Genomic DNA, 24,865 nt, shown 5'->3' on the forward strand with positions numbered 1-24,865 from the left:
CCACTATACATCATGTAGCATATAATAGACAATTATACACAGAAGTGTGCTTATTTATTCCTCTTTCTCTTTATATGTACAGTCACAGCCTCCTCATCCTTGGGTTACACCAATCAGGATCATGTGCTGTGGAGTGAGGACCACAATGGTCACATCTGTACTGAACATGCACAGATTTTTTTTCCATTTATTACTTCCTAAACAATACAGCAACTATTTACATATCGGTTGCATCGTATTGGGTGTTATAACTCATCTAGAGATAATTCAAACTCCCAATTCAGATTGGGAGGATGTACAGAGTTCATACAGAAATTCTACCTCTTTTTTATGAGGGACTTGAGATCTTGGTAGCTTTAGGGTTCCTGGAACCAATCCCCATGGATACCTAGGAGTACTATATATTGCATCTATAACATGTATGTACATATATGCATGTTTCATACACACACACATCTGATTGGACACTATGTGTTTCTTTCTTTCTTTCTTTTTTTGAGTCATCTGGTAATCATGACTTTGGTCAGTGTATATTCCCCTTTTAAAAGGTACCTGCTATTACTATGAATGTCTGCACTTTAGCACTCTGGGTGCTCACAGAGGTAATGCATCAAGAGAAAGCCAGTACTCAGCCACTATGAAGTCAAACAACAACAAGTGCTGGCAAAGATGTGGAGAAAAGGGTACACTTGTACATTGCTGGTGGGACTGCAAATTGGTGCGGCCAATTTGGAAAGCAGTTTGGAGATTCCTGGGAAAGATGGGAGTGGAACCACCATTTGACCCAGCTATTGCCCTTCTCGGACTATTCCCTGAAGACCTTAAAAGAGCATGCTACAGGGATACTGCCACATCGATGTTCATAGCAGCACAATTCACAATAGCTAGACTGTGGAACCAACCCAGATGCCTTTCAATAGATGAATGGATAAAAAAAAATGTGGCATCTATACACAATGGAGTACTATGCAGCAATAAAAAATGACAAAATCATAGAATTTGCAGGGAAATGGATGGCACTAGAGCAGATTATGCTTAGTGAAGCTAGCCAATCCCTAAAAAACAAATACCAAATGTCTTCTTTGATATAATGAGAGCAACTATGAACAGAGCAGGGAGGAAGAGTGGGAAGAAAAGAGTAACATTAATCAGTGACATGAGATGGGAGGGAAAGGGAGAGATGAGGAAAATTGCATGGAAATGAAGGGAGACCCTCATTGCTATACAAAATTACATATAAGAGGTTGTGAGGGGAATGGGAAAATAAACAAGGAGAGAAATGAATTACAGTAGATGGGGTAGAGAGAGAAGATGGGAGGGGAGGGGAGGGGGGATAGTAGGGGATAGGAAAGGTAGCACAATACAACAATTACTAATAGGGCATTATGTAAAATTGTGGATGTGTAACCGACGTGATTCTGCAATCTGCATTTGGGGTAAAATTGGGGGTTCATAACCCACTTCAATCTAATGTATGAAATATGATATGTCAAGAGCTTTGTAATGTTGTGAACAACCAATAAAAAAATAAATAAATAAATAAAACATACATCTATGGTTTACAAATAATTATCCCAGAGTCTAAATTTTTTATAGCAGAGGAAAGTGTGATCCTAGGAGGTAGAATCTGCACGAGGTACCTTGAAGGCAGTGGACATGGACTTTGAAGGTGGTCTTCTCTGATCCTAAGTCTGTTTTCAGTCACTAGGCTCCAATGCCTACACCTTCAACAACAGATATTTCTTAGAGTAAATAATAAGTAAATTCACACAAGGAACATTGTACAATCATAAAATGCTGTGAAAATCTGTCATGGAACCATGGTTACCTACACGAAAAGAGAGAGGAGGAATAATCTTTGGGGAAAAAAAAAAAAAAACAACCAGGTTCCCAAAGAGAATGTATACTCTTAACACATTTTTCCTTAGAAAATGCTAAATATGATCAAGAAAATAACCTAACTGTAGAAAACTAAATAAAGATACTCTTTCAAAAAAAACAAAACAAAAAAAAAAAAAAAAAGAGAGAGAGAAAGCCAGTACTGTCACCAGGAATGCCCCAGTTGGCCTCAGGCCAGAAGACTTCCAACCCAACCCTCCTCCCTGAAATCCATAGGTTGTGATGAGCTGCGCCCGCCCGCGCTTCTCAGGTGACACTAAGGGGTCTGCTCTTTTTGCAGGTCTTCTGTTTACACAGATAGGTAGGTTTTTTGTTTGTTTTTAAAGCAGAACAGACCTGTTGAGGGGCAAAAAAAAACAAAAACAAAAAAAAACCACAACCATTGTGACTGTAAAACACAACTATTTCACTCATTAAGAAATTAGCCCTAAAATGTGCTTTCTCTCCAGGGTCTGGGTCCTTGAAACCAAGTGGGCATTACCCATCCCTCTGGAAAGCCCCGTCTGAGTCAGTGACCTTGCATCTGGGCTATCTAGTCTCAAAGGACTTGCTGGGAGTCAAGGACAGGTGGATCACAAAGGGTCCCTTTAATATTCAAGTGTTATCATCCAAATGTCCATTGGCAGCGCTCAGTGTCAACCAGAAGCCATGTAGCAGCAGGCTGCTGTGCCCGGGGAGATGTGCACTAGCACATCCTGGAGAAGCAGAATTCATTAAATCCTCTTAACCCATTTTTAAGGTAGAGAAACTGAATAAACCAAAGAAGTCTTAGATGAGAAAAGGAAAAGCATAGGCATTTAACTATGCTGATTTATAAGAGAAACCTTTAAAAGAATCCCCAGGGACTTCTGCACAGATGGTGCCTGTAGTTGAAAGTGGTGATTCCAAACATTGCTCCAAGCAAGTTCCCATAGCCCAAGAGAAGGCCGAGTCGGGAGCAGGGATAAACAGAGAGATTTGCTGGTACATCTTCCACCGGATTATCTGTGTCTTAGAACCGCCTGCAGGAGTAGGCTCAGTCTTGCGAAGCCTGCACTCTATGCCATTTCCTCTCATTCCTAAATGTGACGGTGCTCAGGAGCTGAGTACCTCTTCTTTCTTCCTTTTCTGTTTTTGCGTTGTTCTGCTTATACTTGCCCCCATCTCTCTTTATAAGAAATTATTGCTTTAAGTGTGTGTACTTGTTTAGATTTCAGGTGAGACAGTTTGTGAGTTTTCAGAGAGTGAGTACAGGGAGAACCTGAGCCTGGCTGAGCCTCATGTCTTGATGACAAAGCAGAGGCAAAGCCTCTGCTGGCCTTCACAGGTTGCTCCTCAGGGACCTGAGTGAGCACACCTTGACCTGGACTCTTCCTCCTGCAACATGTGCCATTGGAGCTCCCTGTGACCAGGCCCAACTAGAACATTGCCCCAGGACCCTCAGCAGGTTCCACATCGTCGTAGGTGTCTCCAGGTTCTACAAGGCTGGGTCTGTCCTCCATCCGTTCAGAAAGATTCTGCACTGGCCACCTTGTCTGGCTGCCCTGATCCCCAACATTGACCTCCTCCTTCCCTCCCTGCCTGCAGCACAGAGGAGCCCATCAGAGGGAGCAGCCCAGTGCATTCTCCTGTCCTCTGCTCTCACTGCAACAGTTCTGCATCCTCTCTCATCCCCTGTGTCCTCTGAGATTTTAGACTGCCCCTTTTGTCCAGCCGGCCTGTCTGGCACACATGCTGCTGCATCCTGATTATCACACGACTGACCTACTTTCCAGTTCTTCCTCAGGTTTCTCATGGGCCATCGGGAATGTTGCAACCTACAATCTCATTTGCTCTTTGTTTTTCTTGTCTGAGATTGAGATAAGCACCCCCCCCCCCGCCCTCATTTTCTATCTGGATTGTTCCCCTTTCCAAAATCAACTAGAGGCCCTTGCTTTTTCCACCGGGCCTGTGGAACTCCGTATCTCTTCAGTCTGCATGACCCTCTTGGAATAATTCATCCGTGACTGTGTTGTCCCTGCTTATCTGGCTGCTCCTGGTACATTTGTACCCAACGGAGGCTCTTGCTTTAAAAAAAGAAATGTTCCTTTCCATCTCATCTTGTTGTTAAAACAGCTCTAAAAGCAGCAACAAGAAAACAAACAAAATCCCCAGCCCTCTGCACTTTTGGTGATTTTCCATCCTGCTCTCGACCATGGCGTCATTATCTTGTCTGTCACCCATCATGGCCCTGAGGCATACTTGCCCTGTCCTCTGGAAGATGTCACCTATCACAGGCCCTGGGGCAGGCACATTTCCTGTTTGAATTCTCACTGGATGTCATGCTTGCAGAAACTCCCGGGCATCTCGGCCACGTCCTCCTATTCCCGACCTGGGAAGGGACTCTCGGATACCGGTGTTGGCTCTTTGCCTTTGGGACTCTGCTGCCCTTTCCCCAGTATAAGGAGGTCAGAGAACAACATGCTTCTCAGGCTGCCTCAAGTTCCCAGTTGCCCACGCGACTGTCTCTGTTTACTCCTTACTCCTTTGAAGTTAACTGAGATCTTTCTGGGGTTTCTTTTTGTTTGTTTGTGGTTTTTTCTTTTTATTTCTCAGTTTATCAACCAGTGATGATTTGTTGTCACCCTGGTCGGTAATGGTATTTCAATACATGCTCAGAAGCAGATTCAGTATGTGGGTGCTTTTCCTTGTCAGAGGCAGGCTGTGGGTTCTGCAGATCAGTATCATATTTGAGATGGGGCTTCCCTTGGGCTGAGAGAGGACTGCTCTGCCACAGGATCTGCACTGTCCTGAGTTCACACAGTACGTGATTCAATTGTCAGGACACCATGGGGTGTCACCTGTACCCTATCTCTATGTCCTGCTGATTTGCCAGGTTCTGGCATTGTCCTATCACATCTGACACCTTGGTCCAGGCATGAAGTGACAGAGCGGGAATTATGAAGGGGCTTCCTACCCACCCCTTTGCTTCATCCTCCCATGTCTGTCTTATCTTCCACGTTGAATCTCAGTGTCCTCTAATGAGAAGCATGAGCTCAATTCAAAATGGCACTCACTAACAGCATTTGATGGGTCTTTCAGTGTCGGGACAAAATGCTCACTCACTAGGCTGGCCCAGGTCTCGCCCCCAGCTGATGCTTTCTCTGTTCCATTGAAGTCACTGTGTTTCCCCTCACCACCAAGCCTCAGCCCAGGGCAGTCCCCTAAAGGCTGGCATGCACCCTTGAAGCACCTCCTCCAGGAGGCCTCACAAAATCTCCTTTAAAACGCATCAGAGGGGTCAGTTCCTCAGGAGGCCATCCCACCCCCTTCATTCTTCCTTTCCCCTTTGGAACTGAGTCACAGGATGTTCCTCTGTGCAGCCTCATTATAGCATGTGGACAGCTCTATAGACAAAGTTATAACCCTTCTAATTTTGCAGCCTTAACTGTGACTTCTAGCACTGTGCCTGCTGCACAGTAGCCAATGAATGACTGAGGAGCTGTGTGTGCACACACAGCCGTCACTGCTATGGCCATACCACAAAAAATAACCCATCTCTAGATTTTCCCCAGCATGGGGGGAACCCTTCTTTATTTGTGATATTTTTGCTTGTCAAACAATGAGTTAATAGAGTCTATAGATATTTCCTGTGCATTTAATACAACTCGAGCCTCTCAAGAAAAACTTGTTCCAGTTCTTGACAGTTTTACATATAACCTTCCTAGTGAAGAAGCATTTACAAGGTTTTTATGAAGTGCCAGGGAGGTTTTCCACCAGCAGCATCTAATAGGTTCCTTTTACTTACTTTCCTAATACATGCCCAGGAAAATATAAAGTTTGCACTACAATTCAAAATGAACCCATGATGATCAAAAGAAGATGCAGACTTTGAGAATTTAATTGAACATCCTTGTATCATTATGAATATTTTCTGCTGCAGATATGGAAAGCCAGATTAACATTTGTTGTGACTTTTGGTCAATATCTCAGAGACTTATTTATTTTTTTATTAGCCAGACAAAAAATGCACTCATGCTTCTCTTCCTCTTCCTTAGAAGGCTTGTCAATCGTCTGTTGCGCTTTTCTTTTCCAGGAGGAGTGTCAGAACTACATCCGGGTGCTTTTGGTGGGCGGCGACCGGCTCTTCACCTGTGGAACAAATGCCTTCACACCTGTGTGCACCAACCGCTCGGTAGGCTGCATGGGAGTCGCCAGAACTTAGCTTTGCAGATTGTCCAGACCCAGGCTTTAAGTGCATTTCTATACAGCAAGGGGGTTCTCTTTAATTTAAAAAATAACTTTGATAAAATAAATATCTAATTTGTTGGTTTATTTCTAATTGAAAATGCTAATAATACAAGGAAACAAATAGTTATTGGTCCTTTAAACTATTTCAATTAGCATTTTCCCTACCAGTGACCCTAAACATTAATCTGAAGCATATTCTTTTTTTTTCTTATCTAAGAGATATTGTTTAAGTATCAAAATCAGAATCCAGAGGAAGAATATATAATCTATAAATTGGATTAAAAGCATGTAAAACTGAGAGAGAGAAAGAGAGAGAGAGAGAGATCGAGAGATCGAGCAAACAAATATGAAGAAAGGTGAAGTAAAGGTATAACTGATCCTCTTTCTTTTTTTTTTTTTTTTTTTTTTTTAAAGAGAGAGTGAGAGAGGGGAGAGAGAGAGAGAGAATTTTTTTAATATTTATTTTTTAGTATTCGGCGAACACAACATCTTTTGTTTTTTTTGTATGTGGTGCTGAGGATCGAACCCGGTCCGCACGCATGCCAGACGAGCGCGCTACCGCTTGAGCCACATCCCCAGCCCTGATCCTCTTTCTGAGCCTGTTGTTCCAGACAGGGATCTTCAGTAGGCATGTCCCATTGCAGGAGCATGGCAGTATCAGCACGCATGCCTGAGATCTTCTTTATCAGAGTATTAATTTAATTTTTCTTAGGGTATATAATGAGGAAATGCCACTATGTTAATCTCTGGTAGGGCAACTTCTCTCCCAACCTTAATTCATCATGTTTCTACTGTTCCTTCTTTAAAACTTAATGACCAGGGACTGGGGTTGTGGCTCAGTGGTAGAGCGCTTGCCTTGCAGTTGTGAGGCTCAGGGTTCGATTCTCAGCACCACATAAAAATAATACACAAAATAAAGGTATTGTGTCCATCTACAACTAAAAATAAATAAATAAATAAATAAAAACTTAACGATCAGTTATTGGGCATTACGGGAGGAGGCGGACCCTAGGAGACCATGTTCCAGAGAGCTCCCAGGCTCCGCACACACTTCAGTGCTTGACGTCAGCAGTGTCTCAGTCCTCGATGTCTACCCCGTGTGGTGGCTCCTCTTTGTGGGCCTGTTTTATGAAAGAGTCTGAGAGTTTGAGTAACTTCCGCAGGGCCAGGTACCCAGCAGTCGACAAGCCGGGTGCCTGCACCTCCGCTGGAACCCTCTGCACTGTTCACTCTCAGTTAAGAGTTAGGACCCAAATTGATTCTTGCCAGATTCCACAACCTCCACGGAGCTCCTCTCATTCAGTGACTGTCAGGAATCCTGCATTTGGGAAGCTGTACTCAGCAAGATGATACCAGGACACCCCTGTGGCTCTCAACTGAGAGGAAAATATATTACAGGGATGCGCATACATGGTCCACACACCACCCGACAGTACCAGGAACACATTATTTAGGGCTACTTGCAATCTTTTTATCCACAGTTTATATTGATCAAATTGTATATAATCCTTTATCTACCGATACTGAAGTGGGGTTCTTCATCAAAGTGGAAAATAAGCAGCACTCATGTATTATAAATCAGAACCATAAATACAATAATCTCACTTCACATGTTGTGGGTATTCAGTAGCATGAGGTGCAGTGGCTCTAAAGGAAGCAGACAGACAGTGAATGATAGGTTCTCCAGTCCCGACCACAGCGGGCTGACTTCATGAAGTTGGAGTGTGAAAGTTTGTCATCTCCTATGATCCCAGAGAGTTTATTGCACACTCTTTACTCAGAACTGCAGAGACGGGGTCCACCAGCACCTTTTAAGGGTTCTTGGAGTCTAACTGCTGTCCCTCTTGTCTTCACAATAGTTGAGTAACCTGACCGAGATCCATGACCAGATCAGTGGCATGGCCCGCTGTCCATACAGTCCCCAGCACAACTCCACGGCTCTGCTCACAGCTGGTGGGGAGCTCTATGCTGCAACGGCCATGGATTTCCCAGGGCGTGATCCCGCCATTTACCGAAGCCTGGGGATTTTGCCGCCTCTCCGCACGGCTCAGTACAACTCCAAATGGCTGAACGGTAAGCCGCACAGTCACTCCAGTGCCCCCTCTCATTTGTGTGTGACACTGTGTTATTTGATGCTTGAAAATGAACTGTCAGACTTTCCAAAGAAAATCAAAATCTTCATTTTGTAAAGAAATCTAAATGTAATGCATTTACTAAGGATTGGAAGAGCATCATGTGACTCTTTAGTAAATAGAAAGATCAATGATGTTCTTTACCCGCTAGACCATAATAAGAGGGCTTATGTTATTTGACCAGTCATCAAAGTTCAGCTGCTTTTTCCTGATCTGTTGTTTGCCTGCTCATGACAAAGTCAGAAGAGGGTGCTGACCGTCCAATCCAAGACTGGCTGTGGGTCCTGATAGGTGCTACCTGAAATCCTGTGCTCTGCACATGCATGAGTGTGACCTCACACACACACACACACGCACACACACTCACAAAGGCAGTGTGGGTACCATGTGTCACTCAGCATTTATGTGGTAGTTTCCAGAAAGATGCAGTCCTGAGTTTGCCAGTGTGATATTCACTAATTTGATGTTTCCAGCTATAGGAAGGTTGGATGCCCTTTTGCCCAGGAAAAGGGAATTGTGTGGACAAGAATTTCTCACCCCCAGCGACACTGCTGTTGGGGGAAGGCCATCCTTTGCTTTGGAAAAGGCATTCTCCTTGCTGTAGGGTGTTCAGCAGCATCCTGACTATACCTGCCAGTGGCTAGTGCACGGCCCTCCACTCAATTGTAATGACAAAAAAAAATTATAAATTTTCAAATATCCCTTGGATAAAAGTACTGGTTTGGCTATTACTGTGCATATTTATCTTGATATGTGTGTGTGTGTGGGGGGGGTAGATACACACACAAAGTATTTTGCCAAATTATATAATCAACTTAAGCATCACTGTTTGCCTCTAAGTACCCCCTTGTAAAAAAAAAGAATGTCCTCATCATTAAATTCCCATGGTAGCTGAATGGCAGTATTGCTTCCAAATGGCAACGTTGATTGTTCTCCCAAACTGAAGCAATAACTGGATTTCTCCCATTAACAGAATCTTTGTTGAATTGTTTTTGACTGAAAACAACACTTTATGGGCAGTCTCTTTTGGGCCCTGCAATTCCATTTGTGTGACTTTAAGTTGTTCTATTTATTGTTGATTTTTTATAACAAGCAAAGGGACCAGTTGAAAAATCAAACAAGACCTCTGCCTGCTACTACAAAGGCTTGTGATTAGCATTGATGAAAATAAACAAAGTGGAACTGGAAGCACCATGTCTCTCTCCCCAAAAGTGATGCCTTAAGAACATCAGGCTGCAGTGGGAGTTAGAAACCCGGCTCCCTCCTTCCGTGAGACCCTGAAACACACTGACCAGTCAGGTGGTGAGAGTCCCTTACCTTCCGGCTGGAATCCTCTCCATTTGGGAATTGGGTGATGTCATGCAGGTAGGAAAAGAGCCCCCTCTGTGCTTGGCATGGTTGTGGTGGGCATAACATATTATTTGCTGCACGGAGAGATTAATGTTTTAGATTCCTCCCATGGACTGCCACTCATATATCTGGTAATTCCAGAAATTGAAAATAATTTGAAGGTAAATATGGTGGACCTTCCACCCAGTCCATGGTGTTAGCAGAGCTCACATGACATTGAATAGCCTACATTTCTCCAAAGAGGACACCTATCTGGCCTCCATGGGAGATCCTCAACTCAGGCAGAGAGTGCGAGCCAGGCCTGAGGGCTCTCAGGTCTTGCATGTGAGGTGCCATCTTGTGTTCTGGGGGGGCACATTGTCTTTTACTGAATCCTGTGATGCTGTTTCCTCTCCTGGTTCTCTGGCTTCAGACCGATCTGGCGGTTGGCTCCCTGTAGCTCTGCTCCTGCTCTGCTGGGCCTGCACCTACGAAAACTTATTCTCACCAAGTGACTTGGAACCAAGTGACTTTGCAAGCCATCTGCCCTTTACTAGATATGCTCATCCCAGGTCCTTTCTCCTTAGATCTTCCACTTCCCATCTCCCCCGCCCGCTCCCTGCAGACCCAGCCCCAGGGAACCCCCGTCTTGGCTTCCCATCTCTGACTCAGGCCTGCTGGAGACAGCCGCCCTGCTGAGGGGAGGAGCGATGGGATGTAGTGTAGCCTCTGCCCTCTGCACAGGCCCTCAGGGTGACTCTGCAGTAGTCACTGTCCCCAGTCCCTGCTCTGCCCCCTTCTACTTCCCACTCCAGTCCTCTCCTACTCTGAATATCAGCAGGTGCCTTTCACCTCTTATTTCCCAGAGAAATGCTAGGTCTCAGAGATGTCCCCTTAGGCACCCTGCAAACATGCCTTGTATTTCACTTTTGTCCACAGCTGATTCTTTCCGCTGTGCTCTAGAGTTCCTTCCGTCCTTCTTTCCTTCCCTCCCTCCCACTTTTCTAACAGTGTCACATTATTCATTATCCTTTCTTTTTTACCATAACCTTTCCTTTATTCCTCTCCAACATTGACTGTCATTATTTTAGAAAAATGCTCACATTGCTTCACTCATAAATAAGACAAAAACAAAGAAACCCAAACCAGCTAAGTAAACAATACCCTTATCTCCGCAGTGTCCAAGAATGCTCCTATTTCCTGTTGTAGTTTTAAAGCCTTTTTAAATGATGCTTTTATGCTCTGAGCTTTTAGCCGATTGATTGTTCCCGATTCAGCCAATTGATTGATGTGACTGCCAGGTCCCCTCCACCCTCACCACATCAGAGCCACCTGCAGTCCAATTCCAGATTGGGGCCTTCGCTCTGACCACAGCAGGTCTGGCTTTGTCTCTGAGAGCCTCATGCTCTGTCAGGCTCGGGGAATGTCATGCCTGCCTGTCATTTCCCTGTCCCGCCTGTCTTGGGTGGACTGTGTTAGTGTCCTGTGGCTGCCATCACAAAGTACCTCAGGCCAGTGGCTTAAGCAACAGATGCTTCTTTTCTTCAGTTTTAGAGGCTGGAGTCCAAGATGAAGGCTTCTGTAGGACTGGCATGTCCTTGCCGTGTAGATGACCAAATCCTCCTGGTCTTCACGGGGGCTCCCTTCCACTTGTTGGTATCCTAATCTACTCTCTAAGGACCCTGACCATACTGGATTCAGGCTGACACTAATGACCTTGTTTTAGCCTAATGACCTCATTAATAACCAAGTGCAGCCATGTTCTGGGGTACTGGAGGTTGGGTCTTCAGCATATGAATTTAGGAGTACACAGTCCAGCCCAGAGCAGGCTCCAGATTCAGCCATTCATCTGAGCTGGACACTCGCAAATCCCTGACGATTCCTTTCCCCACTCCCCAGACACACTGTACCCTGTCCACTGAGGCCCACGTGCTGGCTTCTAGAACTGGGAGCTTCTTCCCATTTCCTCAGTTCCTGCACAAGCCCTCTCTGACCTACTCTGCTTGGAGCAGCCAGCACGAGCTGTTGAATAAGGTCACCTAGGTGGCTTTAGTCCCTGTCCCTTTCCTGCCTTCCCTTTGCTTGGAGAAGAACAGTCCACTCTCTGGTGTTTTTGGCTTGCAGTGACTGTTCTATGACCTCTAGTCACATCTGCTTGCTCTCTCTCCTCCCATCCATCCCTGGCAAGCTGCTCGCTGAAGTCCTCCCATGACCCAAGACCCTCCTGCACTGGCCCATTGCCCAAGCTGTCCCCTCCACCTGGACAGTCTCGCCCAGATCCAGGGAGCTGCCTTCTCAGTCCTCCAGGCTCAGCTCCTGCGTCTCCCTGGAGGAGCCTCCTCTGGCCGTCCATCTTGGAACCTCCCGGTGACCGTGCTACTGCTCTGCCACATCCTTAGTGGCAGGAGGCACAATTTGTCATCACATGTTGATGTTTCCTATCTCTAGAAAGCTGCTTCCTTACCAGATTGCATTGGCCTTGTTCATTCCTGGGGATCCGCAGTGCCTGAACAATGCTGCAGGTGTTAACAGGTGAACTATAGGGTGGAGGGGTGGTCTGCCTTCTACCATCCTCCGTCCCAAGGAGGAGCAGATGGATGTTTCTAAACACGTTGACTCTTATGTCCTTCAACTTTTTACTAAGTCTCATTCTGTGTACAAAGTGGTCATGACCACAGGCCTGGTAAGTAATTGTGAATGAGAGTGACAGGGCTCATGGACACGTGGGACAGTGGGACTGAGGCAGTGACCGTGCCCTTGGAACAGTGCCAGAGCCTGTGGCAGGCCCTCGAATTTTTCTAAAAAGTCAGAGATGTGAACTGTCCTGTGCAATCCCTAGCTTTGCAAAGCTGGCAGCTGAGTAACCTTGTGGCTCTGTGAACCAGCACAGGAAGGCCAGCACGTCCGTTGCTAGAGGTGAATTCATCCTGGGCTGCAGTTTCCAGGATGAAGCCTGAACTCTGCCCCCTGTCAGGTGCCTGGGGAGCTGGTCCTGCCTTTTCATCTCCTGGTCTCTCTTCCTCACCCTGCATCTTCTTCCTAGAACCTCCCTTACCCCCTCCCCTCCTGCACTCAGGCTTTGTTTTTCCGGCTCATTTCTCAGCACCCTTCAATTCCTGCACTGAGAGCCCTCCAGGACGCTCCAGTTCTCCTTCCTCAGGGAACCACAACACTCGTTCCTGGCTCCATTGCCCTTGATCCCTCCCTGCCTTGTTTGTATTTCTGTGTCCTCACTGTGCTGTGGAGCCCAGAGGTTTGGGATAGCACTCTGCGCCTTTCCTAATGTTCAGCCTAAGGCTTGCAGGTGGAAGGCAGAGGCTCTGAAGCCAGATGGACTTGAGGTTGAATCTCAGTTTCCTCATCTGCAAACTGGGCCTAACTATCCCCCTGAGCCTGCTGCTCTGAGACTAAGATGAGCCTGTGGGATGAAGATGATGATTAGCACCAGGCTCCTAATTATCAGTTACCAATCAATTAAGGTAGTTGCCATGAACTCCTCATGTCTGATACTTATCTGCTGCATGGCAGGCAGTCAGTAAGTGGTTGTTGACAGTGAATGAATGAACACTTTGGCCTCCGGTTCCTGAATTACTGCAGCTACCAGCCTCCCCTTTCAACCTGTTTTCTGGCACTAAGAGGCCTACTTGGCTCCCTTGCTGTCCTTAGGGAATGGCCTCTCCCTGGCCTGCTGTGCCTTATGCAGGCATTGAGCACCTGCCTGGAACTGCCCAATCATGGCATCTCCAGACCTTTGCACAACCTGGAGCCTCCAGGAGGCCATTGCTCAGCTAACAGCAGCTCACTTATTATAAGCAAAACTCACTCCTTTGTTTTGGATGCTTTCCAGTTTCTTCCAACCTTTTTGTGAGGATAAAAGAAAATTGTCTCAGCAGAAGGAGCCTGGCACATAGCACCTGCTAACCGTGGTCAGCAAAATGTTGGCTTTTTGGCTCACTGCTGTGATTTTCTCTGTGCAGGACAGTTTGCCTATGCATGGGGCAGTCCCTTTCTCTTCTAGTTAACTGATGGAGGACCAGCAGAGCCATCCCTAGTCCATCCCTAGTAACTATTATGTGACCAAGAATCCTCCTCCCGCCAGCCATCAGCCAACTCTGCCTTGTCAAGACAGCCTCTAGTACATTTTGAACAGTGTGGATGGTTCCTGGAGTTTTTCCTCCAGAATTCCCAAGCAAAGTAGCACAAACTGTGTGATTCCAAATGAACAGTGTTTACTCTCTCAGAGCTCTGGAGCTACAGCTCCAGAATCCAGGTGCTGCCCGGGCCAGGGGCCTTTAAGATCTCCCGTGGGGGATCCTTCCTTGCTCCTTCGAGCTTTGGTGGCTTCTGTTCTGGGCCTTGTGGTGGCACTCCTGTCTCTGCCTCCATGGTCACATGGCCATCTTCCTGTGTGACTCTGTGTAAAGTCCTCTCTCCTTAGAAGACACCAGCCATTGGGCTACAGCCACCCTATGGACCTCATTTTAACTAGGTTACATCTGCAAAGACACTTTTCAAATAAGGTCATGTTCACAAAAAAGAGAGGTTAGGACTTCAATATTAGTTTTAAGGGGACACAACCCACCCCATATCACGGTCTAACAAAGAAACGCTCCCAGGTGGGAATGAGAGCCACCAGGCCTCACTTTCTGGCAACCATCTCACCTCCCTCCTGTGCTGTAGGGTCAGTGTGTCTGTCTCTCGGGCTTCCCAATCAGGCACATCTTCCTCTCTTGGCAGACAATGTCGCCTTCTGGTTTTCAGTAGCATAAGAAGTCACTGGGCAGGAAGAAGAGAGCTCTCTGTCTGCTTTGCCAAAGATGGAGATGGTTCGCCCCTGTTTCTTTGTCCTCCCTGCAGAGCACTGGTGTGGAAAATACATTCCCTAGAACTGCTCCCCTCCCTGTTTAGCCTTCCCACCCCAGGATCTCAGGAAGGGACCCTCTCCCCATGCATGTCTCTACCATGGACCTGGCCTTGCTCCTTCCACACTAGAATCTCTCCCTCAGAGGACGCAGTGAGGAGCTGGCAGAAATGACTGCCCGGACACTCCAGGCCAAGACAAGCACATAGGCAGAGAGGACATGTGTTCAGATATGGCCAGGACCTGGTAGGCTGTGGCCATTGGGAGACTCCAGTCTCTCAGGATCTCTGGTGCTTCAAGGCTAATCTTCAGGCAAATGATGGGATCCACCTGTTTATGGTGATGTCCTGTTTGGACACAGGGAACTCTGAGGAAGGATCTGCCAACTTCTAAACTTCCCATCTTATCTCCCAGAACCCCAACAAAACTATCTGGTATGGTTCCTCAACCTTCCTTTAGCAATCCACATCCCAGGATCTAATACCAGAGTTCCAGGTGCAGTTTCTTAGAGTACAGTGCAATTTCCTACATCAGCTAAAATTTCCACTGATTACAGAGTGACGGATAGGTGTCTTACCTGCACCTGTGCACGGTGACCCAGGTGAGGCTGTTCCATCAACTGTAGCACAGGCTGGTACAGAGAGGGGGAACAGGGATGGCCAGGGCTCTGGGTGCCTTTGTAAATTTTGTCTGTGTCCTCTTACCTGGCTGGTGTGACCTGCTCTGTTTGCCTGTACAGACCCACGTGCTCTCTGGTGTCCTACATGGAGCCATGTGAAGTTCCTGGGAACATCCTGCTCCTCACCGTGCACAGGGTATTTATTCTGCCCTCACTTGCCAGGGTTTTTGCCTCCTGGTGAATTCCTGTTTCTCCGTGGCTTGCCTTGGAGGTTGTTTCCCGAGACCCACTTGAGTCTATCCTGTCCCTTCTTGGCATGGTTGCACCTGCATGCACAGCATGGGGACTCTTGTGTCTTCTCCTGCCCCAAGTCTACAAAATCCTCCATTTCACCCGAGGAGAACGCCACAATGCAGCAGCTGGCGGCCCATGCCCTCCCTGCCCTTATCTCCTTTACCCGCTTCTCGCTGCCTCGGTCTCAGCCTCTCAAAGGCTGCACAGTGGCTCTGGCTCTTCCTTCTCTTCCAAGGCCCAACAAACGTTTTCTACAAAGGGCCACAGATGAAATATGGTAGGCTTTGCTGTCCATATGATCTCGTTGCAGCTTTTCAGTTCCAACATTATAGAACGGAAGCAGCCATTGCCATGGCACGCATGAGCGTGGCTGGGTGCTGATAAAACTTCAACACAAAACAAACTGCAGGTCAGATTTGGGGCAGGTGTTGGAGTGTGCCAGTCCGTGTTCTAACCGACAGCTCTGCCCCTCAGCCAGCCGCCCAGCTGCTTCAACTCTACAAGTCTTTGCCCAGATGTCACCTTTGCCATGGGGCTATACCCCTGGCCCCCTTACTTTAAAGCCAGGCCCTCTCCTATCTGGTCCTCAGGACCTCTTTCCACGCTCAGTGTTTAACGTTATCCATTGCAATCTCATCACCTCCTTCTGCAACCAGAATGAATGGTCCCGGTGTCTGGAGCTGATATATTCTGTATGCTGACTTATTTTACATGCTTATAGCAGTGCTGGACACATAGCAAGCACTCAGTAAAGACATTGTAAATAAATGAATTAATGTCATTGGCGTGCTCCCTAAATTCATACTGAAGCAACCCCCAGTGTGACGCCACCATGATGTGGGATGTGAGTCTGGGTGTCACAGCCTTTGGGATGTGAGTAGCTATGGGAACGGGACCCTCATGACTAGGGCTAGAGCTCTTAAGAAAGGCCGCCTGAATTCTCCACCGTGTGAACCCAAAAGCAGGCCCTCACCAGATACTGAGTCTAAAGGAAACTTAACTGGGAACTTTAGAGCCTGAAGAGCTGTAAGGAAATGTGTCTTTTGTTTGTAAGTTCCCCTGGGGCCTGGGGTATAGTTCTGTAAGAGAACACTTGCCCGGCATGCAACTCTCAGCACTGGGGGGGCGGGGGGACCTACCCTGGTATTTTTATTATAGCAGCCTGAGCAGGCCAAGACATGGGGGAACAGTTATTTCTTAGTTTCCCCCACTAGTTTATTAATTCCTTGAGGATAGAAATTGTACATGAGCCACTTTCGTGAGCTCAGTCATCTTACTCAGAGCCAGAAGCCCAGTCAAGGCTTGATCAGCATTGCTTAGTCAGCATCTGCTGAATGAGTAAGAAATAAGCACATTCCACAAAAAGCAAAATATGAATATTGTTGCGAAATAAAGGTAAATATTCTATTAATTGTATTCCAGAATTTAAAACAAGTAAAAGCCCCTCCCCAAACATTTTTATGCTTGAAACGGACTCAATTTCAAGCATTTGGGAAAAAAAAATGTTCCTTTTAAATCCCCATTTTGTTTGGGAACCCCTTTCAGCCATTACTTACTCACTTTTCAAAGGCAACGTGTTTGATTGGATAACATTCCGGAGGAATCTGGAACATTGAGGCATGTGTTTGAAAACGAATCCATGTTTTAAGATCAGATTTTCGCTTGTGCCCAAATCACTCTTAAAATGAATTTATGTGTTTAGAGAAATTCCTGTACAGCTTTAATGCATTAAAATATCAATCGTTAGTGACCCTTATTAAATGATTACTGTAAAGGAGGATAATAAATGTTTAATGGTTGATGCTTAAAATAGAGAAGCTGTAAAATATGCCTTCAAGAAAATGGTAGTCAAATTAAGGAAACAATAAACTCACCAACAGTGTAGGGGGGAGGGAAAACGTGGTGTGTCCACAATAGTATTGTGTGAATCATGTGAGTTCTGGGGGAACTAATGCTGGGCACAGCATCAACCCTCAGTAGGAACCTGAAGACATTACCTCCTGAATGAAATAGACTAACTGTGTGAAACTCCACAGGGACGTGATCCTCTAACACTCTGCCACCTGCTCATTTTCTTTCTCTGGGGGAAATGCTTGGGTGGATCAGGAAACTCTAAGGCTTCTGTTCTCTGAGATTCCAGCTGTGACCTCCTGTGGAGAAGGACTCCCTGGAAATTCAGAAGCATTCTCATTTTAGCAGGATTGTTTCTTATAGCTACTACGTTTTTAGTTAAGAAAACATGACTCTTTTGGTAACCATCTTGAAGACCCCTGGCCTGAGATACATTGATGGCGCTAGGCTACCCTAGCCTCATGAGGACTCTTTGAGATATTTAAATACAATTATTGGCTTTCTAATTATTAAAGGTCACTTACTTGGAGGAAGAAAACCCGCTCTGTGTACCTTGAGGAGAAGTCACTTGAGCTGATTTTAAAAGGAGCTCCTCTCTGAGCTTCGCTCCTCACCCTAGGATCAGACACTAATGTTCAACAGCAGAAGCATGGACAGGCTCTGGTGACTGTGGGAGGCTCCGTCCTGGGTAAAGTGAGAGCTTGTTTGGCAAAAGCACCCCAGGGTGTAAATCCCTGGTGCTCTCTGAACTGACAACATTCCTGTAGCTGGAAATTCACAATTGGAACTGAAGAAAAAAGCAAGCAAAATAAAGACAAATGAGGGCTGGGAATGTGGTGTGTGGCAAGGACAAGAAGCAGCTCTGTAAAACCAGAACAAAATAAGATTTCAGAGTCAGCAGCCTAGTTTGGTATTTTACCAGATAGGCATCTGGGGAGATGCTGGGAATGGATGCAGTCGTGAACTCAGAAGTTTAACTGGCAAGGGTCAGGGGGTGGGGGGGTTAGATAGGATTTAAAACATGTCAAGCAAGTTTGTGGGTCATGTGACACAGTTTTCTCCTTTTCAGGCTGGACAGTGTCCTCTATCAGAAGGCCCTGGGCAGATTGTCAGTGCTGATGGGAGGGGTATGTTTTGAAAATTGTGATGCAGACCAAACCTGATCATCTTCACTAGGTCAAAAGTCATTTTAAAATAAATGGCCTTCCTTCATATCATCTGCCTGTTGGTGCAAGCATTACAACCTTGTCATCTCCAGTTATTACCCCAGGCCCAAGGAGGAGTTATAATGACTGTTTTTAACAGATGGGAGACCCCACTCACAGGTCACTTCTAATCCTCCACACCTTGCTCCAAGGGAGGCTGCATTGTCTTTCTGAGGATGAGTGCTCCAGGGCTCAGAGGGATTCACCACTGCAGGGGGTCTTGCCTGGTATAAACCAGAGCTAGGGTTTGAAATCAGATCTGCCCCATAGCATGCAGCCTCCCCCATAGTGTGTTCCCAGCCTCTGCTTTGTTTAGTCAACTTTTAGGAAATGCTAACATCATAGGGGACCTTTGTCTCTTTTAATGTGCATACCGTGATGTACAAGCCCCATGGGACAGGGATGTGGGAATGATTGAGCCTTTTCTTAATTATTCAAGCATCGAATAAAGGATCTAATGAGCTAGAATCCTTAAACTTATGAAGACAAACCTGTGGGGTGATTTAACACAGCCCTTTCTAGTACAAGTTTAGTAAGTAATACATTGAAATCAGTTCTTAGGGTGCTCTTTGAAAACACTGTGATGAAACTCATTGAACATTGAGCATCTGAAAGCTAGGGAGCCATGGATCCCTTTCAGTATTGGGTGATGGTTCTTTTCTTGCCAGTAAGTCATTTGTAAACTGGTATTTTCAACCTGCACATTTCAAGTGGATGAATGATGCCTTCTTTTTGCCACTAAAGTATTTTGGGGGTAAGGCATGAACTCCATACAGAGCCACAGGGAGATTGCACAAAAAGTGCCATGCAGAGAAGGCCTCACGCTGGAGAATATAACATGTTGGCAGTTCCCAGCACACATGAGAACAACCTGAGAAACAGCTGAGCATTCATTGTCCAGAGAACATACAGTTTATGAGTTGCCAGTCTATGCAAGTCCGCAGGTTGTCTTCATAACGTTCAGTTAAATGTTTTGCTTTCCCCCAGGTCATGGCCTCCCCCATTTGTTCACCTGTGGTTTGGATAGTTGGATTGTGGACTCTCCAAGTTTTGATTTCGTTTTTCTGAACCTGGTCCATGCAAGAGACTAAGCTGTATCTACCACATTGGTCTATTGATTCTGTTACAGCTTGTTGGGAAACTGAATCATGTTACAGAGCTCAGTGTATTTTTCAAAGAAATCTTACATGTTGTTCTGTTAGTCTTTTAAAATATTTTATAGGCCTTAAAATATTTCTTGTATCCTTATATTCAAGTTTATCTTCCAATTAAAAAAACCATGAGTGTCTATGTTGTGAAATAAATTGTTACTTCTTAAAATGAGTGAATCTAAAACTTTCAATGACTGCCAGGAAAAAAAAAAATGAATGTGGCAAATGGAAATTTTCTATTTTAAAAACATTTAGGTATTTTTATGAAATAATTTTTAGCTCATTGAGCCTAAGAACATGTGATTTGGTAGATTTTACGAGAAGTATGGAAGGGCCGCCAGAGGCTTTGGAATGGAGATAAGAGAATGGACGTTCACGTCTGTCCTTCCAGCTGGAACTTTAGAAAGGTGCCTAATTCACCACACTCCTGTAGCCTTTAAGAGATGGGGGATTCCAGGTGTGGGTTTTGGACACACAGGACGGATGCTCATGCAGAGACGATGGTTTTCCTTTGGGGAGGAGGCAGTGCGGTGGGCAAGTTGTACCTTCTCAAATCAGCAACTCCACGTAAATCACACATTTTCAACAGGCCATAATCCCCTTTGAAAATGGAGGAAACAAAACTGCTCCAGACCTGCTTTGAGTGTTTCCTCGGTGTGACTGTCTGTCTGCCAGGAGGCCCAGTGAATGAGACACCTGGGGCTTCAAGGCCACATGGCTGTGTGAATGGTAACCCAGGATGCACTGGGCTCCATCCCCTGCCCCGTCACCCCCACCACACACAGGAATTGGAGCATCCCCAGAGGCCACTGAAGTCCCTACTCCTCATTGAGGATTCCTGGCCCCCTGCCTCCAGTCCTGTGGATCCTTCCGTTCCTGACTGTGCTTAGGTCTTCTCCCAGGCTGATGGCCCCTCCAGCAGGCTTGATTGCCAGCTTTTGACTGGATGGCCTTTTCCACACCTCAGCCTGCCCTTTCCCTGATGACCTTTTTCCTGACTCTCAAATTCACCTCCCTGACCTGGTCCTTGAGGTCCTGGTCATCACCGTAAACATTATCGGTCTCTGTTTTTTATTTCCTCACACTGTTCTTGAGGAAAGGGGCCATATCTATCAGTTGACCCAGGAATACTGAGAGCTGAGGACAGCCCAGAGGAGCGGGTCAGTAAGCCCCCAGTGACCAGGTGACTTTGACTGGCATTCAGGGCATAGGCTGTAGCACCGTCCCTGCCACCGTGTCTGGTCCCAGACTCACTGGAAGGAGTGGAGAGCTGTCAATTGATGTGCAGAACGGATAGTTGAGGAGTTAGAGTTGGAAACTTAGAATTCTTTTTTGTTTTTAATATCCATTCTCATTCATTTAGATAAATGTTTCTTGATATATCAACAACTTATGAGTGATCTGTTTATTGATTGAACATAGGGCATCCCCATATTGATGTTCTAGGCTTTGGAATAGAAAGAGTGCACAGTAGAGGCTTCAGATGCTCAGATGTGTTTTTACTTGGTCAAATGCAGGTGATCATTTAACCAGCGTGTTTTATATTAATTTATTTAGTGAGATGATTATTTACACCTGGATAATTGCCAAGCAAGTGCAAAGCCCCTGACATACCTTGGCTTTGATTCACACAGTGACCCTTCATGTGGAGTGTTGCAGTCCTAAAACAAAAACCAGGGCATTCGATAACTTGACTCAGTTCATCTAGCCAGCAGGTGGAAGTGTTGAGCCATGTATACATGCACCTCAGTGATGCATGTATGTGGCGTGCGCACACCTACATACACACCACACACGTGAAACTGTTGGTTACCTTCCACCTGTCTACTCATCTGTTTGTCTTTTAGTGGAAAGCCCAGGGAAAGAATGTTGGTTCCCCCATGGTTTTAAAACCACAATAAATTTAATTTCACTTGAATTATCCAGTCTTCATAAATACCTAAATGAAATAAGACTCACTCCAACCCCTACAACACATTCTTCTTTGGCTGTGACAATGGAAATAATGTACACAATAAAAGAGTGTCTGAAAAAATCTATAAATGTGCATTGACATGGTTTCATGGGGATCGACACCAACAAATTAGGGAACAGAAACCCTGTGGCTGGCTGTGAAGCCCAGCATGGCTCTATCTATGCTTTTTAGGTTCTAATCATCTTACACTTGATACATGTATGCTTCATCATTTTGATTAAGTGAGGTTCTATTAAATACAAATAATCCAAAGGTACACCAAGAGCCAATCAAGAACCAATATCAATAGCCGAAATCTATTGTGATCCTACTAGGTAGCAGTCCCTTTGATCTTAAAGTCTGGCAAAGCAGGTCGTCAGTGCCCCGTTCTCATACAGGATGGCAGAGCATGCCTGACATTGATAGTTCAGTCCAGGGCAGAGCTATACCTGTGTGCGCACTGTGCCAAGTCATTTCTAGCTTCCTTTTGACATGTGTCTTACAGAGTGGATTTTTGAAGTGCAAAATAATTTTATGATGGATTTTTGGTTCTAGTAAGATTTTTGTAGAGTTGGAAACTTAGAATTCTTTTTTGTTTTTAATATCCATTCTCATTCATTTAGATAAATGTTTCTTGATATATCAACAACTTATGAGTGATCTGTTCATTGATTGAACATAGGGCACCCCCATATTGATGTTCTAGGCTTTGGAATAGAAAGAGTGTACAGTAGAGGCTTCAGATGCTCAGAATGTGTTTTTACTTTGTCAAAATCTCAAAATTTTTATCCTTCATCTAATCTCTCATGTTTATTTATAATGTAGCTTCTGAGTACTCCCATCTGCATGGTCATTACTCTAAGTGAAGATGTAAAATAAAAATTTTATTTCATGATTCATAATTCTTATTAACCTGGCATATTTTATATGGCACTCTCATCTGTATCTCAACTTGTTTTACAAACTTGAGGAAAATCATCTTCTCCATGCATATATTTCTATATAAGCTGGCATAGACCCATGGCTGCTTTTATTCTGAACTAGCCCCATGCCTTCTGTTCATCTGTGGCTCTGGTGATGCTAAGTTGTAAAGGCTCTCTGAGATCTGCTTTCGTGAGCCCCTGTCTGCCGTAGACAAAGAGGCAAGCCTGATTTATGACTTGCTCAGTTCCTTCAGGAGTGACAGATACTAGTTTGTAGTGAATTGTCTTTTAAGAAGACACAGAACTAAAAAATGGGAGGAAAACAATATGCATCTTATTATCCTGCCTGACGAGATCCAAACACCTCCTTCCTCCAGATTTATATCTATAAATACAAGAGATGTTTGACTGCTTAACCTTTATTCCTGCTTTTTCACTGTCCTTGGAAGAGGAATGGGATGCTGGCTGAATTTCAAGAGGCTCTGCCTTCCAAGAAATGGAACTTCCTGATTTAATAGCAGGTCACACTGTCAGGGCCTGTGGTCAACCCAAAGAATCCCTGAGGGGCAGCTGAATGTGCTTCCAAATGTAGTTCAGCTCCCCAGCTGACCTGACCTGTGTTGTGATGAATTAGAGAATAGCGTACACTATACATTGAGCACAACTTCTCTGTGTTCTAAAACAAGAAGCAAGACAAAATGAATTTGAGCATTTCTATCTGACATGCACAATGGTCACCTTATAAAATTGGCTTGAGGACTTGGAGAGAGGGAGGCTTGCTATGGAAAGAGGCAACTGTGGGCCGCACCCCCTTCCATTCCTTAGTATTCCCTTTATCTGAGACATCTGCATGGGAGACAGTTTAGTGGAGTGGACAATGACCATGAACAGCCCCTAAGGGTCACTTGCTGACAGGGCAATAGAGACACCATGCGAAAACCAGCTCTGGTCCTAACCAAACGTTTCCCAGCCATATTCTTATTTAATAAGCCCTTGAATTGTTGACCTCTTCTTTCTACCTTTTCTTTTTTGTCTCATCCCTAATACCCCTGGTAGCTGGTCTTTTATCTTCCCTGTAATTCGTTATAAAACTTCCCTCAGCCTGTGCCTATGTGAAGCCCTTAGCATTCTCCACGGGTGTGATGACCCTCCATCCGACATCATGCATGTCCAGAAGTCCGATCCTACCCTTAAACATAGGAAGCAGGGCAGATTGCTTCTTTCAGACTAGTATTTTCCCAGTGCAGCATGATGGTACATGAATAGGCTCTGGGCTCAGACCCTCTCGATTCAGACATCCCTACTCCCTCCCAGTCCAGTAGCGAGTGGTGTGAACTTGGGTGAGCTGTTAAACCTCTGGGCTTCAGTGTGCTCAGTTATGCACTGGGAAGAACACAGCACTGCCTCTGACTCTTGTGGGTTTGGTGAGCACATGAATGTAAAAGACCAAGCTCAGCATGGCTCAGCAGAATCCACAAACACTTTTTATCACACACAGACCAGCTGGAAGAAACCACGACAGGTCATCTCTCCTTCATGGTGGTTTCCCTGCTTGTCTCCATGTTACCAGCAGAAGTGGGTACTGGTGAGGGTTTTGATAGATCTGGGTGCACTCTGCCTCATGCACCAGTGCTGGTGACAGCTCCAGGTCACACAGACCCTGCCCCCAAGGTCATTTTTATGTTCCCCATTTTAGATGGTTTGTTGTTGTTATTGTTGATGATGATGATGACTTTTTTCGTTTTAATAAAGTGCTGGAACTATAATCTGGCTTTGCATCCCTAGGTTTAGGACCTATTCTGAAATGATTCAGCCTCCCCTTTCAAAATTATACATACAAGTGATTATTTTCCTTAGACATGAAATGTAGGTTTGGTTTTGGGGTCAGCTTTTGTGAGTAATTATCTTGGAGACTCATAGGGAATCTGGATTCAAAACCCTCCAATACTTTCCTTATAGTAAAAAAAAAAAAATCAGATATGTAACCTGTTGTATTTGTGAGCATCTCTCCAGGATCCTAAATTATACAGTAATAATAATGAATATAATATTCTTCTCATATGTTTTAATGCAGTTCTGGATTTTGTTTTTGTTTTGTTTTGGTTTGGTTTTTTTGGAACTTGGAGTTGAACTCAGGGATCTTTTATCACTAAGCCACATCCTCCAATCCTTTTTATTTATTTATTTTTCTTGAATTTTGAGACATCTAAATAGCTGAGCCTGGACTTGAACTTCTGATCTTCCTGCCTCAGCCTCCTAAGGCACTGGAATTATAGGCAAGTACCAACTGCCTAGTGTGTCTTTTTTTTTTAAACTACCTATTTCAGGATAAAGTAATAGTGATTTAAGAATTTTTTGACAGCTTATAAATTAAATTAATTCTCATCAAAAATCTCTGTATATGATTTAATGTACTTAGGAACAGTGTAACAACCTGA

The 24,865-nt window shown here is 45.1% G+C and overlaps 1 protein-coding gene across 4 annotated transcripts in view; it reads left to right on the forward strand.

Moving 5' to 3' along the window:
• SEMA5A (semaphorin 5A) overlaps nucleotides 1-24,865 on the forward strand; it is a 492,204-nt gene that overhangs the window by 288,608 nt on the left and 178,731 nt on the right. For all 4 annotated transcript variants that reach the window (XR_014021130.1, XM_081286868.1, XM_081286870.1 and 1 more), the window contains exons 7-8: nucleotides 5,954-6,052; nucleotides 7,968-8,181. Coding sequence is in view for 3 of the 4 variants with exons in the window: in XM_081286868.1 (XP_081142994.1) it covers nucleotides 5,954-6,052; nucleotides 7,968-8,181 (313 nt within the window). In the remaining variant the exon portion in view is untranslated. The remainder of the gene's footprint in view (nucleotides 1-5,953; nucleotides 6,053-7,967; nucleotides 8,182-24,865) is intronic.

Source organism: Spermophilus citellus, assembly GCF_964194105.1.
Source record: "Spermophilus citellus genome assembly, chromosome: 1".
Taxonomy (NCBI): domain Eukaryota; kingdom Metazoa; phylum Chordata; class Mammalia; order Rodentia; family Sciuridae; genus Spermophilus; species Spermophilus citellus.